Source organism: Lichenostomus cassidix, chromosome 5, assembly GCF_008360975.1.
Source record: "Lichenostomus cassidix isolate B80296 chromosome 5, HeHo_3.0, whole genome shotgun sequence".
Lineage (NCBI taxonomy): Eukaryota > Metazoa > Chordata > Aves > Passeriformes > Meliphagidae > Lichenostomus > Lichenostomus cassidix.
Window position 1 is genome coordinate 36,822,693 of NC_139486.1, and position 20,446 is coordinate 36,843,138.

A 20,446-nucleotide genomic window follows, 5' to 3' on the forward strand; every position below is an offset into this window, starting at 1 on the left:
TCCAAGACTGGAAACTCACTTTAATTTAGCAACACCTTGTGGTCCACCCAATCTCCTAGAAAACTTACCTTCCATGACCACACGTTGACAATCATGTCATGCTGGTACCCCACTGAAACAATGTACTTGGAGCTGGGGGAGAAGGCCACACAGGCCACACCGTACTTGTGCTCCTGGAGCTCAGCCACCTGGGTTCGCTCAGCCACATCCCATACCCGAACTGCTGGCATGTGTCCGCTCTGGAAGGGACAAGAACAGACACAGAACAGGAAATGTAACACCAAGGTCAGTGCTGACAGATTGAAGCATGTAAATGTGGAGGAGCTTGGAAAAAGATGTCTAGATGGTGCACTCACAATAGGTTTAGAGGTTCCTTTCTTTAAAGCCCAGGCTAAGACCGACAGCCTAAGGAGTACTGCATTTCGACAAGTGTGCAAATTAATACAACCTCCCCTGCTTTAATCCTTGTCTTACACTACTCACAAAATGCTAGTCCCTGTTCCAGCCAGGGACTAGAACAATACTTTTGATGGAAAATTGGTCTTTGTAATGGGAACTCACAGCCTTCTTGTGAAGAGGATTATAATAGATTGTTATCCCTAGACTCAGTGAACCAAAAACCCTCACATCCTCTGCTCCTAGCAACATGGACATCTGAGATATCACGCCAGGTCATGCCATACAAAAAGATGACATGGCTGTTGTGGGAACTCTCACATACCATTTGAGGGATGCCTCTGAGGGACTAGCAGCATTGCTTCTGTCACAAGGTAACACACAGATGCCTTCTGCACAAGAGTATGGGCAGGGTAATGTCAGAGAAGAAAAAATTCCAGGAACAGAGCCTCTGGTTTTATGTTTGTTCTCCCGAGAAACAGAAATGCCAATTCAGCACTTTCTGCTAGACAATTCTATTCTTTTGTTTAATTGTTTGTTATTAAGCCAAATTAAAACAAGGCACACAAGATGAGCTGAAATACTGGCCAAAAAATGTGCTTGATGTGCAAATCTTACTCAAGTAACTGCTCATGATTTCACATTGAAGTCTGTCAAAACAGTAGCTCGCAAGATAACATATCCATGGCAACACAGCAGAATGGTACCTTTTTGATCAGTTATAAGTTAGTCATTTGATTGTGTGGGAGAAGAAAGTCTCATCACAAGTAAAAGTCAATGCTTTAAAAGCTTAAAATTGTGGATGTTTTAATTGCTTTATTTAAAAGCTTTGCTAAGCAACTGCTTGTGGCCTGGAAAAATGCCACAGTCAGATTTAACTGCAGTTGGTACAGTTCTCCCTCCTGCACCGCAGAGCTCAGGTCTCAAGGTGGCTGGCAAGATGTTACAATGAGCTGAATCAGCTGCTCTTCCAAACAATTGCTGTACTTAAACACACATATACATATAAATATTTCCCAGTACCTTAGCACACACCCCAAGACCTTAATAAACTGAATTTGCATTTAATCCTTTAAGAAATGTTCACCAAAAGGGAGCTCTGTGTGACCCCTGTGGACAAGGATTCTACACTTCCATGGGGAGAAATAAAAAATAACAGTTAAAAAGAGAAAAAAAGGAGTTTCCTTATGAATGTGGAATATGTAAAAGACAGCCAAGGACTAATCTCCATGGTCTCCTCCCTGAAAAGCCAGTCATGCAGAAAACTAAGGTGTTATTAGGCATAATTAGCATAAGGCAGCTAAAAGGGAGCTTGACAAAGTGAACTCTGAAAATGTTTCCCTATGGGACAGAGGTTGAACTAAGACACGACTGCTGACACCAGCAGGGGACACTGCTACCCTAAGCAATAATTCAAATGTCAGACACGTGGGAAGATACTGAAAAAAATAAATGGTTTTACAACAGGGCAAGAAGAGACATGTTTTGCAACAAGGGAAAAAAAAACCACCAAAAAACTGCCAAAAAAACAAAAACACAAAAACCCCACAACAACAACAACAACAACAAAACCCCAACAAAGTTCAAGTATAACTGGAAAGGCTTTTTTTTTTTTATAATTTGAATTTGTCATTTACCGCAATGAACTTTCAAACAGAAAATTTTGTTAGTAAGAAAAGTACCCACTTCATTTTTTACCATTTTTCTTACCCCACATGAAAGGAATTGAGCACCAGGAATTAAAAAAAAAAAAAAAAAAACAAAAACCAAAAAATCACCAGAATCATCAGAACTAAACACTATGGATAAAATACTTATAATTTTAATATAAAGGGGTTTTATTATATTAAGATTTCTAGAGAGCAAGGAGGCATTAAAACATTACAGCTAAAAAACCTCATGTTTTCACAAAAAAATTAAGAACTTCTAATGATGGAAAATTTTTCTTACTTTTTCTGTGACATGGTACCCTCCATCCAGAAAACCCACTCTTGTTTCTACCCTTGGTGTTATCCATACAGGATCCAGGCCTGGCTTTGGAGCCACCCAGTGACATGACAGCTGCCCTTACGGTGACTGCACTAGGGACCCTCTGGAGTCAACAGTGTCCACCTTGGTAGCTCCACCACAGGACAGTGACACACTTCTCCTCCCTGTGGCTGAGGCTCAGGAGGGGAGCAGTCTCTCACATGCTCCTTCTCCATCTCTTACAGAGGCACAGTGACTATGGATAAACTGCCATTAATCACACACAAGAACAAACTGAGCCCAACCATATGAAGGTCAGCATTTCTGTGGATTTTTAACATGCAGCAATTCCAGCCTCATGACACAGCCCATATCTTGAACTTCTAATGCAGAACAGACATGCAGTGCACTCATCCTTATTCTCCCCCTTGGGCATGCTGGGAAAGAGGAAGCAATTGTTGCCCCCAGCCAAACACACTATGCCAAACCACAGGCACCAGCATCTTCTGTGACTACTCCTAAACCTCCACTCCACATGCACTTTTCATTTTTTCTGCAACACTGTTACTGGCTTCAATTACTTCCTGAAATCCTAAAGGGACAATGCTAAACTTAGACCAAGATTCAGGACCATCCATGTACTCTTCACTGATGCTAGAGTAGATCCATGCTGTGAGTCCTTTCACTTTTTTTCACTCTACCTTCAGCCCACAGATGCCATCCTAGAAGATCCATCCCCCAAGCCGGTGTGTTGAAAAACTCCCAGCAGGAGCACCCAGTGCCACCCATAAGGCAGCAGGTCCACTGAACAGTGAGGCAACGCTGAAACTTATTTCTCTGTGTGAAAGCAGCTTATTTCTTCTTTGCCCTGCTTCAAAATGTGACAGACAAGGTGCACCCTCTTCCTCTCACACTTACCTCTCCTGTAACCAAATATTTTCCATCTGGAGAGAAAGCAAGTGCTGTAATTGTTTTCCTAAAACAGAGAAAATAACACTGAGAAGCATTTCCAACATGTGACTTCATTTCAATACATCATGGTTGGGTGTAGGGTGGGAAGAACTGAAAAGATGCTAAAGTCACCCATAATAGCCTGACATAATGGTATTGCTTTGCCATGGGGATTCCCTGCTGCCCAAGTCTTGAACAGCAGCCTACATCAGTGGAAAAAAACCTCCAAAGGTGAGGTTCGTCATTGCACTTTTACTGCAGGTGCAGGACCACGCCACAGTGCTGGCTCCAATAATTAAGTCATGATTTTAGGTGCAGGGGAAAAAAAGTCAGATACCACGGAGCTGCAGTAAGATCTCCTCCATGTCATGACCATTAGCAGTTACTCTTGGGGTCACAATGTTTACAAGAAGGTACCTTGTCAGCAATAGCACCTCACATGAGAAGGAGCTAGAATCAAAGAGGCAGGCAGCCTGTTCCTAAGGCAACTCTAACAGAGGGGATTTAGCCTGGAGCAACAGCAGCTCCTGCACTTCAGTCAAGCCATAAAAGTCTTGACCTCTCATGGAAAGCAAGTGCATCTTAAAGCTTTACTCACCTGGAGCTGTTTAGAATATGGTGTTGCTTATTTTTTCTAGGGTTGAACAGCACAACAACACACCTAGATGGAGGAAACAGAAGAACAAAAAGATGACATTACCACATGCACAAAGATAACCAAATAGCTATCCTTGCTGGAAAAGAAAAAAAAAAAAAAAAAAAAAGGCAGCAAAAGCAGCCCCAAAAAGATGTTTTACCTCCTAATCTCAGACTGAGCTAAAGTTAACTAGAAAACACAAAGCAAAAGAACAGTCCAGAGGGAAATCACAAGTCTCACATGTTGAGGAGTACCATTGGCTAGTACCATAAATAATTGAGTATCATTGTTCAAGCTGGACAGAAAGGTTGACCATTAAAGTTTGTGCAACAGCCCTAATGGATTATGTACCCTGCCATAAAAGTGACCCTGTGTACTGAGCACCAAACCAGCACATCTGGTGTAAGAGTAAGAACGTAAGGAAGACAGAAAAAGGGGATCTTTTGGAAAAGATTTTGGGGGGGATGAGGAAGGGGAAGTAAAGGCACTAAATTTCTGTGCCTGACCTTAACAATAGACAGAAGAGACACCACTGAGTATAGCACAACTGGCCAGTTGATTAGTGAGACATATGATGCCAAAAAACTATTGACCCAAGAAGTCTATCTGCATAAACAACTTGCTCAGGGGCCTTGCAGAAATCTCTCAGTAAGTTGAACTGCAAAAGCAAGCAATACTAAGCTCCTGGTAAGCAATATGATCACCTCCACTGGGAGCAAAACACCTCTATTGCTGACTAGGGAAGGAAGGAACAAAGGAAGAAGAAGAGACGCCATCTCCCACTACTCTTGCCCACAGCACATTGCCTCAGTGCCTCAGCCCACCGCAACTAAACCTACAGCAGTCACAGGTACTGCAGCCTTCCCCACTCTCCACAAACACCCTATACACCATTTCTAAATCTTCATTTGTCTTGAAGCAGAGCACAGTAACAACCAGTAACAGAAAACACTGTTAAGGGAATAAAAAGATAGAACAACAATTGTTCTGACCACCTTGTGCCCTATTTTTCATTTCACCTCTAAAATAGAAACTGTGGGTTTTGCCTGTCCCACTACAAGAACACAGTGCTGGAGTTTGGAGAGTCCCAGCTCCTCCTTCACTGCAGTGTTGAGGGGGCACTGCAGGATGTCCCTGTTCCACTGCCTTTGCTGCACTGGGGATTTCACTCACATCACCATTATACTGGTGCTTGCTTGCAGCACATGCCAGGCTACCGACATCAGTCAGAGGGAGTAACACGCAGGACATGCAGGAGAAGTAGAGGAGTTGGCCTGAAGTAGAGCAGAAAGATTTGGCCTGAATCAGCCAAGTAGAAAGGCAAAAAGCTGAGGCATCACAGAAATCCACTGCAGAACCTCACCAACATTTCAAGATAGGCAGCACACACTCATGCACAGGACAAAGCACACCTTGGCACCACGCTGCCCGGAACAAGACCCACAACACTCCAGTCCCCATTCCACATCCTCAGCAGCAGGCAGGGCTGGCAGTGCTGCAGGCATAGCTCAAGGTTGACAGGGACCTGCAATGTCTCTGGCATCTCCTCACCTAGCCCTGGCAGCTGACCTTTCCCTTGGTCTGACCAGGCTACACTGCCAGAAGCAGTGTAAATTTTGAAATGGAAAAGACAGCAGAAAACAGGAGTGACACACCAACACCTTGAGGTCAGGGTCCTTGGCTGAAACTGTCACACCCCGTTAACATTGCTAGCTCAAAGCCAACACCCAAAGCATCAAGGATACACAGGATATGCCCTCTACTCCTTTAGACTACTCTGCTCCTCTCCAGCTATGCTATTTCACCCACCCCATTCACTCATGCCTTACTCGGAAGGCAAAGGCAATAAAGGCACCAAACTTTCTTGATAGTTAAAAGGCAGAGATAGCCATGGTTGGAGATGTAACCTTGTGGAAGAGCAGAGAAAGTGTAAATAAGCAGTTTGTTCAGACCAGGATTGTTCCTTTTGCACTTTTTACCTTGGGGACTGAACTGGAGAGTTTCAAGTCAAAGCTATGCTTCATATTTCTGAGGGATTAGTGTAAAGAAGCAGGTGGTTTGTGATCCATTAACAAGTCAGGGAAGGTTAAGCCTTGCAAATCACAAGATATGAAATAAGAAGTTAGCAGATGTGAAAATCTATCTAATCCCAAGCCTCCAGCTAATCACAAAGGCAAAGCAAAACCCCATTATGTGGAGTTGGATAGGGTTAATGGACCACAATCCTGCCAAGTTATAACAGGGATGAATTGTGCTTAAAATAAGCTTCAAAAAACCAGAAAGAATAAAGGGAAGACATGAAATCTTGGCAAAGACTTTCCTATGCAGCTTCTAAATTTAAGTTTCTGTTGTATTGTGAGGAACTCAGCAGAGAAACAGGACTTTGGAGAAGTTAATACAGTTTAAAAAACAGAGGAAAAAAAATATAAACCACGGTCTTCAAACCAGGCAAGCAAACAAACCACTTCCTAGAATAGTGTAGTGAGCCACAAAGGTCCAGGGCTTTGCCATTATTAACTTACAGGACAGAACTTTTGGCCACTTACAATCATGAATTTTAGCTCAGTGGCAACCCAAACAGGCTATCTGCCAACAGGCTTTCTTCCAGACCTTGGCCAAGTCCAGAGCCTACAGGGAAGGTAAAAGCCACAACCCAGCTCACACACTAAGGCAAATCAGCAAACCATTCCAAGAGCCACACAGCTCCTAGTGCCAGAGCAGCCATCACAAATGTGGATATTTTAACTTCATCTTGAGACAAAGACCCTATGCTTGATTCACTGAGTTTGACCCATAATTAACAAATACTGTCTGGAAGAGTGGAGGGATAAATCACAGTATCTCCTTACTGGTGACCAACCATTGATTCATACCCTGAAACAGTAATTTTAACTCATAGGCTCATCAAAACAAGGTATTTTGATCTGTCAGTTAATAAAGAACATAACTTACAAATTAGTTATGACCTTCTTGCCAACAAAGCCATTTAGCCAGGATTAACTAGTGTTCTGAACTTGCTTTCTTAAGTTAACTGCTACCCAACAAAAGCTACATTACTGCAATGCTGTCCTGTGCTGAGTTTCCACCATTGCTCTCCTGTCTGCCACACACAAGGGCAGTGAAGACTTCAGCAAACTCCAAGGACACCTTATTCAGCAAGATGGCAAACTACAAACCATCAATCATACAGTGGGACACAGATACCGTTCTGGGAGTCAGGAGCATCCAAGTTTGAAAATTGGCTCCCTCTCAAAATGCTTGAGAAGGCTTCTAGCCCATTCCATCCTAGAGAGCACACTTCCACAACAGATAAACTATTTCTAGTTCTTTAATCTCTTCAGAGTGTTCAAGTTGCATCAGGGAGGTTTAAATTGGATATTGGGAAATATTTCTTCACAGAAAAGCTTGTCAAGCACTGGAACAGGCAGCCCAAGGAAGTAGTTCAGTTGCCATCCCAAGAGTTATTTAAAAGACATGTAGATGCGGCACACAGGGTCATGGCAATGTTACGTTAATGGCTGGACTCCATGATCTCAGGTTCTTTTACAACCTAAACAATACAATGACAAAGGGGGGCCTCCACTGCCTTTAGTCTGAGTGCCTGCTCAGACACTCACAGCTCGTTTCCCAAACAAGGTAGTTCACAACCCAGTAGTCCTCTAGGCATGCTCTATTTTAGCAAAGGAAATCAGTCTAGAAAAATAAATGGAACAGAGAAACTGAATGATCAGATTGCTGACCCACCTGCTCCACACTGCCTCCTAGTCCACTAAGGCTATCATGTCCTCAGGAGAGTCAAAGTATCTACTCCCTTCCATTTATGCTAGCTTTAATCTTACAGTAGTTAAAATAATAAAAATAATTACCTTGGAAAATTAATTGCATCAAGGAGCATACACCCATCTAGCCATCCTTTACCTTTGTCTGCTCCTTTCTAAGACTGCATTCAGTATTTTACAGCCAGAGGGATAGGAAAGGATGCATGGGAAGAGAGCACCGATCATTTTGTTCCCAGCTTCCAATTGTGCATGTAGACAAAGCAAAGTACTTCAAACCTGAAGTACCACAATGGTCACATCACCTGTTCCATGCATTCCACCCCTTTCCCAAAATGAAGCTTTCAAAACAAATTCAAGTTCTCAAAACACCTTTGTCTGAAGAGATATTTTTAAATGCTAGCGCCAACACGCAAACTAACACCTCACGAGACCTACAGAGCCTGGCACACACCAGCTGTGGAGAACATCAACATTGTTATAAATCTTGTTTCAGCCTCCTCTGCAGCTGCAATCAGCCCTTGATAATCACAGCACCTTTTTAATCCACAAGTATATTCCGATTTCCAAGACATTTATAGAAACTATTCACTGCTGTATGGATTACTGCTGTACAAACCATGTATCAGCCAACTGAGATCAAGTGTCCTGTTTGTTTGCATGCTGATTCCTGCAGAAGCTGCTGGCAATTGCACACATATTCAAAGGTATTCCCAGGTCTATGGTGCCACCTCAGAACCTTTAAGTACACCTTCCTGATGCAAGCAGATTTTATAAACAGCTGGGCTGGGGAATCTTTCCCAGTATGTCTTTCTTGTGGGACATTCAGGTTACACAAGGGAAGGACAGAATTAGCTCTCACAGCAATGTCAAAGGTTTTAACGGACAACAGGAGTGTCGTCCATCAGCAAGCCCATTTGTATCAGCCAACAAGAAAGGTTTCTTGCAGAGCATTCCACGCCACCATGAAGGCACAGTCCTATCTTATATGTTCACAGCTGTGCACCATACATACAGCTGAAAAAGGGGGAGGGAGAGAGGGAGGGAGAGGAAAGGCGTTAGGCACAGAATGTCACAGTAGTTTCCACTGGCTCCAGCAAAAGCAAAAAGACCTACAAAATACAAAAAATAAGCAATTTTCCTAGGCTAAATATAGTAGCAGGAATAGAGAGGAATCAGATGTCAGTATCACATTTACATAAAGTATCTGACTCACTAAGTGAGCAGCAGTGGGTCACTCCATGCAGCTCCCCCCACCTTTACTTCTGAGTTTTCTCCTATTGGCTTCACTCCTGCACTTACCACAATCAGTTTCTGGGCATTTTACTCTTCTCTTTGTCCTCCTGCTTCCCAGAACATCTTTCTATTATCATCTGCCTTACCCCAGCCATCTCCAAAAATCAGATTTCTGCAGAAGTCTGATTTCCCCTTTCCTTCCTCTGCAGGCCCCCCTTCCAAGGGATTTGGGAAAATTAAAAGGCTGAAGTAGCATTCCTTTACAAGCTACCAACCAACTTAGCACTGCCCTATGTCATGGGACACATGACTGTAGGCAGAGTTCATGTGTCAAGTCCTCCTCTCCCAAATGCATGGAGCCTATGCTATAAAGAGGATGCTGTACAGAGGAAAGAAAACTCCATTAAGACATCAAAACAAACATTAGCATTCTTTTTTTCCCCCCACAATATACTCCTTTCATGCCACTGGAAGAATAAATGAAAAGAGCAAACAGTCCCATCCCTTCAAAATGACTCCATTTCTCAATTTCTGGCTCATACTTTGCTCTCTTCCCCCACCCAAAGCTATTCAAATGAGAGTGCAATAGCTTCCTACGCACTAAATGCATGGGAAAAAAAAAAGACTTTGATAAGAACAAAATCTTTTTTACACTGCACTGGTTGCCTAGGAAAGCTTGATCAGAGCAAAGCAGTGTCTACAGAAGATGGTGTTAATTTTCTGTGCAGCAACTCTTCCTGCTAAAAAGCTTCTTTAATTCACAGCCAGTACTGGGAGTGGGTTAACAGTGATGAGAGGATGTGCACACTGACTATGTAACTGAATAGGTATTTTCATGCAAACTGTATTAATTACATGCATGCTGAGAAGAAAGATCTGTCTGTTGAGAGGTTAAGAGCTGGGTGTCACTGCCTGAGCAGAAAAGCCTCCAGAGCTCCCTGTACCAATCAATGACTGAGAAAACTAAAAAGGTGAAAGCCTGAGAGGTTCAGCTAAATTCACACTTCAGAAACCAATGCAGGCTAATGAAAAGCCATGAATACTGAACAAGAAACCCACTGTGAAAAAGGAAGTCAGTTATATATTTAGTATCACTACACTAATAGTGTAGAAATTTCTGATTGCCAACCAGGGATATGCTTGCTCTATTTAAAAGACTGCATGGCACCCCAAATCTGCAGGAGTGGGAATTCAAACACATCACACAATAGGCTCTGCTGCAAAAACCACAGGAAGAACTATGACAAACTGAAGTCCAATTTCTTGCCTCCAATAGCCCAGCCCTAGGGTAGAACAGGGCATATTTTAAGATACTTGTCCAGACTGTTCTCCCAGCCTCCAGAAACTTGACTTTCAGAGACATCTTAAAACAGGGGGCACCCATACCCCAAGGAGGAGAGCAGCAGAGGAAATTGCAGCAGAGCTGACCTGGCAAGGATTTGTAGGGATAATCCCCAAACAGACAAGGGCAGCCTCTGTTCTCACCACCATTTCAGCCTACTGAATTCACCTTATCCATCACACTAACTGAGCCTGAAAGTTGAGGCCCCTGCAAAAACTCCACCAATGCCTATGGGATCTGATGACATCCAGAAAAATAGGCAGCCTGCTCTCCCTATCATCTGGCAAGGATGCTGCCATCCTCATGATCTTCTGCTGCCAATGTGGTTTGTGCCTTTCTACCTGAACAGGCTCTGCTGCATGTGAGGGGATAGGGCTGAGTGCCCAGAAAGCTTCTCCTCAGCTCCTGCCCTGCACAGGGAGGGTCAACACAAACTCCTGCCACACACAGCTGACAGCTTCCAGCAGCCCCTTTACACCTGCCAGACTATATCTTTAAAACAACCAGCTGTGTCTCTGACCTCAACTGCAGAGGGCAGAGAACAGATGCACAGATCTGAAATGGCACCCAAAATACTTTAAAAATACTCAACACATAAATGGATAAAAAGATCCAACAAGGAGCAGAGACTGTGACTATAACACCAACCAACCCAGGCCTCTCTTCTTGCATACACACAAGGCAGCACTGAAGTTTCAGCTTTACCAGGACCATAGATGAGAAACTGCAGAAGTTTTCCTTCTTGCCTCCTCCCAGAGTGAAGGTGCTGCCTGTCCACATGGACTGGCCTCAGTGATTTCTAGCGGGTCCAGCTGAGCTCACTGCAACACACCCTCACCCCCCTAGAACTATTGCATGTGGAAAATTCTTAACCTACCATTGGAGGTTTTCATGCACTTTCAAGGCTTATTTTTAAGGAGGCAGAGCAGAAGAGGAGGAGGAGGATTTTTAAAACTGGCAACCCTTCTGACACTGGGCAAATATAAGGCAGGGTGATGACTCAGGAAGACACTTTGCACAAAACGGATGCAGAGAGGAAAGACAGCCTGAGTCCTGTCTGCCACTGGAAAAGTTGTACACAACTCCAGAGCAGCCACACTGGAGCCAGAGACATGGCATTAGTGCCCTCAGGAGAGTGATGGCTTTTTACAGAGCTGCACAATAAGGAGACACCTTTTCTGGGAGGCAAAGAGCTAAGCCAGACAGAGATTGTGAAAGACTTGGGCAAGAAGTGCATGTAGGGAAAGCAGAGGGGGAAAAAAGGGCTCAGAGGAAAACCATGAAATTAAAACCAACTGGGAATCATTACAGTTGCAAGAAAGATGAAAACATTTCCAGTTAATTGTTATGGCTCACGGCTGCCTAGTCACCAGTGATTCAGCAGGAACTTCACCTTCAAAACAACCCCATTCCCTTCAACATGTCAAAGCAATGAGAGGAATAAAAAAACGGTCATGAATGAGAAACCAGGAACAAAACCCTGTCCTAGCAGAACCAGGGACATGCCATCTCTGCTGCACTGCAGAATATTCCACCTATCTTCCAACCTGCAGCAAAGGTAGGTGGAAAAATGAAGCCACGCAAAGAGGCAGCTGCATTTTCACCGACTGAAATGTAGCTGCTCATCAGCCTGCACATCTGACAAGCTTCAAAAGACACAGGGCACCAATGAGAAATTCCTGTGCACACAAACACACACATATATCCGTAGGGATATACACAGACACATGCATACATATGGCTCACGGCAGACTATAACATACACATGCACACAGAGAGTGCACATTTCTCCCTCTCTCTCTCCCCAAAACCACTCACTTCCCTAGGGGCAGGGAAGCAATGCCAGAAATACACCTACATGAAGTATCAACTCAACTGGGCTAGCTCTGCTAGGAGTTGCAGAGCTGCATTTTATTTCAGCCCTCTTGGCGAACACCCACGGAATACTGCAGATAAGCAGCAGCCCTGGGGTTAGAGCAATGGGTAACTGATGATAGGAAGACTGGAGGAATAAAAGGATCACCGAGATAGTTCATGACCAGAAAATGTGATCAGACAGGCAAGAAAGACTGAGAAGCGCTAGGAAATGGAGCTTTGAGCAGAACCTGGCTGGTTCCAGATGTGACCAAGAGAGATGAAACAAACAGCCAGAACATGGCTGAAAACCTGAAGAACTTTGCGTGCAAGGCAGAGAATGCAACTTTTTCCAGGATGAGCAGAATCACTACAGAATCACAGCATGCTATATAAATTCTTGGGAAAGGACCTGTTTCCATATGCTGAGGTCTTCCAAAGTTACAGCTGTCCCAGGCACATCAACAAGAAGAAAAGAGCAACTATCTGTCCTGATAGACCAGCCAAGACACCTGCTTTGGGGATCTCTTGCTCCCCAGTTGTGCTCCACCCCTCCACTTGCTCTCAAGATCCAGTCCCTCTTCGATCAGTATCTGGCTGGCAGCCCCGGATTTGCCATTTTCAGCATCACGCCACAAGATTTTTACTGAGTCTCAAAGGCCTTGAGCTTCCTGGGTTTGCTTGCTCTGAACTTTTCTTGACCTGCCTGTAGATCTGTTTTACTTGGTTGAGCTGTGACAGCAATTTCTCTAACTGACCAGGTGTCTATAGATAATTTGTTTTACTTCTGTTTATCTTTTGTGGAGTTCAACCATAGTTTTATATAAACAACCTCAACCAACAGCTATTTTATGTAGGCTGAGATATTTGCAACTAACATGACTGCATAGTGGAGAAAAATACAGGCATGGTATGAGAGCAGAGGCCTTGAGAAGTGGAGATGCAGGACACAGTGCAGAGGAGTAGAGGAATGGGATGATAAGAGAGCAGGTACATGCTTGGTATTGGAGACCAAATGGCTGTGAACAATCACCCACTGATTCTTAAAAAAATACAGACCCGGAGCTGAAAAAAACAAGTTTTAGGAGTAGCAAATAAAACAAAGAAAATTATCCAACATGCAGTAAAGACACCATATATAGTGATTTTCAGAAGCACTGCAGAGCTGTACAAGTGCAAGATGTGGAAGTGTGTTAGCAAACATATAAAAAACTACACAGATGGACCCTGGAGTGAGAAAGAATCCAGCAAAACCCATATCATACTCTTCCCAGAGAAGGGCTACAAAGCTGAAGATTTACCCTCAACAACTGACTTTAAGATCCACGGGAGCAGCATAAGGGTGAGCATAACACCAGGAAAACCAAAGAGAAACAAAGAAGTGTATTACAGTTTTAGCTGCATTATCACAATTATTGAGACATTTCTATATAGAATTATCATAATGCATTATTATTATTCCTTATTTTTATGTCAAAATTGGTGGCAAAGTAAAATGATTCTTGAATTAGAGTGTTAAGAATTCAGTTATACAAACAAGAGATTCCTGCCATTTTAATTAGGCTCATAGACAGCCCATATATAAGGGGTGCTTCCTCTTTACCTGTGAACAACAGTGTGTATAACAAAGCCCAAGGGAAGTGCCTCAGAGAAAAGAAAAGGCACAGATATGGGGGAAGAGAAAGCAATGAACAACAAGTTGAAGAAATTTTTTTTTTTTAATTTAAATAACAGGCAAAGAGCGGTTTAGAGAGAAAGGCGAGAAAAAGATAAAGAGAAGCAAAGTTTACAATAAAATTCCTGCAGAATAATCAAATCTGCCATAAAGTGCTAAGCAAATTCAGCTCTCCAGCCCAATGGTATAACAAGAGAAGATGGGAGCTCTCTCTGAAGGTACCCTCCTGGGAACAAGCAGCTCCTTGCAGAGATTTGCAGACCCAGCTGGAATTACACCGGGAAATCTGACCCTACACTTCAGGTTTGCACCAACTTCTCTGCAAGAGCAGTGGATGGCCTGCCATGAAGCTTCAAAAGCTGAGTATGTGTATTCCTTTAATATCAAGTCCCAAAGGAAAAATATATCCTGCTTGCAATCAATTGGCCAACACCTCTGTTTCCAGCAGCATGCACAGCCAGAGCATTCCCTCATTGTGCCTGAGCAACTCCAGAGCTGGGAAAAAGATCCATACATCAAACTAATCATCTGGGACAGACCAACATGACAGCTCATGGCTGATGCCTCAGGGCTCTAACTGTTCTACCACAAGCAAAAAGTGTATCAATACTAAAATGGTATCATTCAAAGGAACAAAACAAAAAAGTAATGAAATTTAACTCTGTCTGCCAGCCCCCTCCCCACAACCATCTCCCTAGGCAGGATGGTCATGTGAGGGGTAAGGTAGTGGGCAGACCCCTTCAGGGCCCATCGGCCCATTATTGATCTCTCCTGTGTTCCAGAGCAGGCAGCAAAAGCCCCCACTGCAGCAAAGAAACTGGAGCAGCTTTTCCCCTTGAATGCTTCAGTAAGCATAATCCATGCCACTTCTCTGCAAGAGCGTCAGAAAAGAAAAAAAAAAAAAAAAAAAAGAAAAACAAAAAACAAAAACCAATAAAAACCCACCACAGCAAACAAAAAACCCCATACCAAACACACACACACACAGGGGAAAAAATGCTTCTTGGAAAGCATGAAGTTAAAGAATCATTTGCTCAAATAGCCAGTTGTTTTCTGCTCCTCTAGGCATGAGCAAAGCTCACAGCTGCCTTGGGCAGCAGGCTGCCAGGTCCACAAAAAGGCACTAAAGCCTCCTGCCAGCCTTGCCTACTCAGCACCCTACAAGGGCAGGCTGGCAGATGCTGAAAGAAGGAACGGGGGGAGCCTGCTTCTCCCCACAACTGTCCACACCACAATGCACAGGAAGCCTGCTGCAGCTCCCAGGCCCAAACATCCAGAGCTCATGCCAGCTCCCTGCCCCAGCCCTCCCACTTCTCACAGAAGGAACAGTTCAGACATTGCCAGATTGGCAAAGTTCAATTCTACCCATGTTATCTTTTTAGAAGCCTTATGACAGCTCTGCCTTGAACAGAAGATGAACATTTACTTCTGCTTAACTCTATCTCTGCATAATACACAGCATTTTGAATGCACTGAAATTTTTCTTCAGAGCAATTAATGAGCATCAGTTGCCAGGAGATCTGAAAAGACAGCTTTCCTGGAAGGGGAAGCAATCATGATAAAACTCAGTTTTGCTTTCTTGTATATCTACATCTCTTGCCTCAGACAAATGTTGTCAGGTTGGAGTCCAAGACTAAGATTATTTCCTAAAAAGCATTAGGTCAGCATTGCAAAAGCATAACAACTGACTCCGAAGGCAAGAAATCTGCTGGTATCAGCTCTGTCAGTCCTTGGCTGCCAGCTGAAAGAACCAGGTTCAGGTGTACAATAGGCCAACGTGTGCATGCACTGCAGGGCACTTCCAGTGCAGCAGGGAGAGGGCCAAGTCCTACATCTGGTTCCTAAGCAATAGTCAGGGCACTTCTGGGCATGCTTACAATAAACAAAATACACCATTTCTTGGCACTTCTTGGCTATCCTAACACGATGCTCTTTCACCTTTAACTCATAGCCTTCTGACACTGAGTGAAACCCAAGACCATCTACAGTGACAGATCTTCCAGAAAGAGGAAAATTACTGACTCCCTGTTGTTCACACCTGGTGATGGGATACGTCCTTTGGACTGTATGTACTTCTTTTAAGTTAAACTCTATGATTTGTGTCAAGGTTGCCAGGAGACACAGTGCCTGTTTTGAGATTCTTAAAAAGGGTGGAGCTCAGCTGAGGCAGCTGGTATCTCATTTTCATCCCAGACTTTGCTATTCAGCCCCCACTCCCCCTCCTTGCTCTTATGCAAGCTCAGGACTTGGCTCACGGGCCAGAGGTGTTGCTGCACCAAGGCACTGGTTGCTAGGAGGTGTAACTGGAGAGATCCAGAACAGGTAGAGCAGAGAGCAGGCTGCTACCTGCAGGTACACAGGCTTTCAGGCACTCGTGCTCTCTGCCATCCCCCTCCTTTCTCAGCTAATGGGCAAACCCCAGCACGTTGCAGAGCTTCAAGCTGAGATAAGGCCTACATGTTCCAAAATAGCCAAGGCATCGAGAGCTTTGTAACACTCCTCTTCCCTATTTCACTAGCATGCAATAGCTTTCCAAACCTGTCAAAGCTTCCCACTTGCAGAGCTCTACCTGAGTGTTTGGCTCTGTTATTAAATAAAGCAGTCATGCTTATTCTCTTGCTTCCATTTCTTTGCACACAAACTGCAAGTTTATGACCCTCACCACAGGCCTGCTTCCCCAGCCTCCTCCTCTCCCCCTTTTTTTCTTTTAAATAGTGAATTCTCTTTAGTTCACATGCTGGTTAATAAGGTCAAAGCACAAAGTAACAGACCAGCCATCTACATGGGATTATTACTAGCTTGCCTCCCAATTTAAAAATCCAGTTGACCCACTCAAGGATTGAGGACAGTCAGGGTTTCTCTTAAGGCAGGCTGAAGTCAGATATGACCAATATAATTGTTAAAACAGCAACTGCTGTAGCTGTTGTGACAGGCATGATGGCGTTTTCCTTTTGAGGGAACAGGAATATTTGCCCTGGAACTAGGATGGCAGCAGTAAGAATCATGCACTGTGTACTTTTCCTTATTATGGATTGTCAGGCAACCCAAACAGCAACAAACTCACAGGACTTCTCCTTTTCCTGCTTGCAGCCTTGGGAGTCCAGCAGAGGGAAGTTTCAAGGGCAGTTAAGCGCTTTTACTGTGACAAGAATTTTCACTGCAGCCTTGCAAAGACAAAAGCACACCCATTTCCCTGCTCTCACTTTCTTCATCACTAACATTTCTGGCAACAGCAAGAATCCACACTAACATTAACGTTCTTGAGGACTCAGCTAATACTTCTGGCCCCCCAAGAAACATTGCACAGTCAGTGCCTGGACCTGCCACACCAGTTGTGTGAGACAGTGTGGGACAGAAGCTACCTAACTACTTGCCCTACCCACAGTACCCAACTTCATTTACAGCTCACTCATACCACTGCAGCATCATATACAGAAAGAAACCACTCTCCAAGATTTCCATCACCAGTGGGAAGAGCACATTCACACTGCCTACATAGACAGTGCAAGCAAGGAGCCTTCTTTGGTCCAGAATAAGTGTCCTGCAATTCATTCTTACACTAAAATCCATCCCCAACTTCACCAGTGGTTAAGCACAAAAGTCGCTTAAAATTAAAATAATTGTGTGCCGTGCTGTGGTACTGAAGGGTTGGAGTTCAAAGGTAATTAGTAATCAAAGAATTTGCATGTAAAAGCATTCTGATTTGAAAAGAAAAGAAAATGTAAAATATACCACTGAGTAGATGCCTATGGAAACTCCATCCTATTTCCTTCTACAAACTGTTCTGAGAGCATTTCTTTCCACCACTGCCCCATTTTGCCCTCCTCTCTCTCTCTCTAAGAACCAGATGAAAATGAGAACACATAAGGAGTGGATCCAGTAGCACCTGGTATTTTTTGCCATAATCATGTCCTTAACTTTCTGTGTGTACAATACCACAACATCAACTGAGCTCATGTCCCATTCACGGAACCAGCTGTGGGACTTTGAGCAGGAGCATCACACTGCAGAGGCTCTGAAAGGCAGCACAACGTGTCTTTGTGGGCTTTACTACCTTTGAAGGATGGTTAGTGTGTGGTGTTGGGAGAAGAGTGTCCAAACTAGCACAGGTAAGGATTGCTATATAATACAGCATCTTTCATATTATCCCTTTTGTTCCCTTTTCTAATATAGTCATCTATTTAATATCCAACTCCTGTTATCTACAGCTCTATAAGGCAGAAAATAGAAAACTGCTACTTTCATTTTTAAAAAAAAGTTAAAGCTGGGAGAAGCAAAGGGATTTTCTCTACCGTCCAGTCCTGTGACACACTAAAAATATAAAGAAAAAAGGTCTGTTCTCCATGCCTTACAATACACTGCCTCTTCCCCATTGCTGGCTCTTTACAGAAAAGTCTTCCTGCCCTTCAGACAAACTGTCAAAATCATTCCAAATATAGAGCAACATAAAGAATACAGAAAAACACGCTTGTGGTGAGACCCCACCTGAAGAACTGCATCCAGGTTTGGAATCTTCATGACAGGAAAGACACAAACCTATTAGAACAGGTCCAGAGAAGGACTACAAAAATTACCAGAGGACTAGAACACCTCTAATGCCAGGACAGGCTGGGAGCTGGGGTTGTTCAGCTCTCAGAAGAAGAAAGGGCTCCAGAAGACCTTACTGTGGCTTTTCTGTACTTAGCAGCAACTTACAAGAGAGGTGGGGACCAACTTTTTAGTAGGGCCTATTGTAGTAGGAAATGGGGGGAATGGCTTTAAGCTAAAAGAGAATAGATTTAAATTACAATTTTTTTTTTACAAAAAAAGTAATGTGAAGTACTGCAACAGGTTGCCCAGAGGGGTGACAGATGAGCAAACTGATTTAGTTGAAGATGTCCCTGTTCACTGCAGGGTGGGTTGGACTAGATGGCCTCTAAAGGTCCCTTTCCAACCCAAATTCCATGATTCTATGATTTTCCTGCCCCCAGCTCTGCAAGTTTGAAGGTGGGAATGGGAAGGAAGAATAGAGTTGCCAGCTCACCTCTGAACTGAACTCAGTTTTCTGCTCAACTCAAAGTAGGGCTCCCTAAGGAGATCCTCAGGCTGCTCTTTCTGGGGAAAGGCATCTGCCTCCTCTCATATATTCCCTTTCTCTATAGATATCCTGTGAACAATTTGTGAAACACTTCCCAAAATGTTTCATTTCAGCTGGATCATTCCCTTGAAAAATTCTCTATTCAATCTAAACATCAAAAAACATCTGGCAATCTAAACAAGTCAAGGCTTCCTGTTGTGGTTTTTAGGGGTTTGGTTGAGGTTTTCTGGCTTGTGTTGTTTTGTTCTTATGAGCAGCAGCAAACTGCTACCAAGGGTCACCAGACTTCAACTTTGATTCACCTCTGAGTGTAGAGAGTGGGTACTGCCTGTCACACATCGTGGCACTTGAAGGGCTGCAAGAGGAGGCACAGACTATGCTTCTCTTGGGACAGGGGGTTCTGTAGCCAGACAGGGATGCAGCAACACACTCCTACACTGAGCTCAGCTGCAGAGTCAAACCCTTTCCAGGTGCCTGACAGAAAGGAGGATTTACAAAAGCACAGTTAAGCACAGGCTGATCCCAGATAGAGTGGGGTACACAAAAAAATTTTTGGGAGAAAGGGCTCGTGTCACATGGCTTCTGTTGAAAGACAAGGAATAAACAGATACATTAGTACCTGGAGGCTTGAAGGAGGATGCCGTATCAGACCTATTGCTGATGCCAGATCCTCAAATAGTAACTGTAGGATAAAGCATCACATTACATCTCTATTTGTCCCAAGGCTGTAGTGGCTGGCTACAGAACAGCGAACCACCCCCTTGTAACCTGAAGGCTGGATTAGCTATGGCACTCTGGACAAGTAACCAGAAGCTCTGTGTACAAGAGAACAGCACTCTGTGTACAGCACAACAGCAGCTTGTGTCAAAGGGACCTGGCAACACCAAACATCAGCACTGCCCTGACTAGTCTTTCAATACCAAGCACAACACAACGTAAAAGTCACACAAGGTCTGAAGCCAAGCATTCCACAAAATTCCCACTGTCCACCACAAGAGCAATTCCACAGCTGGCAGAGGTAGCATTAACCAACTCCCCAACCAGCAGCTGAGCTCTCAGACTCAGAGGCTCAGCTCTCAACACCTTCCTCCAGCTCTCTGACAGCAGCCCAGTGCTGCAGTCTTCAACACATGCAGCAGCACTTTGGGCAGATTTGACACAGTCTCCCTCAGGTTTAGTAAGAAGCTTTTCTGCCCATCTATTTTGAGGTTTTGTCCTATTTTTCTCCCTTTTCTGCTGGGCAACAGGTTTGCTGCAGGTCTGAAACTTCACAGCTACATCATTATTTAAGATTATACCAAATGTTATGTCCTCTGCTGGTTGTCGAAGGTAAAGAATTTAAATCAATTAGACGAGATCAAAAGCAGCCACACACACACACCTGGGGACTGGCTGATGAAAACTGCCTGGAAGTCAATTTGACAGGCTTTACACCAATTCTGCTAAAAATTTAAACCAGGGGAGTTTGTCCACAGGTCCAGGTGATTGCGAGTACTGCTTTGTTTTCTTATTTATCGTCTCTTCTGCCACACCA

At 43.8% G+C, this 20,446-nt stretch overlaps 1 protein-coding gene across 5 annotated transcripts in view; it reads right to left on the reverse strand.

Annotated features, from left to right (window-relative positions):
• Positions 1 to 20,446, reverse strand: part of MAPKBP1 (mitogen-activated protein kinase binding protein 1) — a 100,785-nt gene that overhangs the window by 44,513 nt on the left and 35,826 nt on the right. For all 5 annotated transcript variants that reach the window (XM_085062345.1, XM_085062344.1, XM_085062349.1 and 2 more), the window contains 3 exons: positions 3,914 to 3,976; positions 3,283 to 3,340; positions 69 to 239 (listed from right to left, as the gene is read on the reverse strand). In XM_085062345.1, coding sequence (XP_084918471.1) covers positions 69 to 239; positions 3,283 to 3,340; positions 3,914 to 3,976 — 292 coding nt within the window. The remainder of the gene's footprint in view (positions 1 to 68; positions 240 to 3,282; positions 3,341 to 3,913; positions 3,977 to 20,446) is intronic.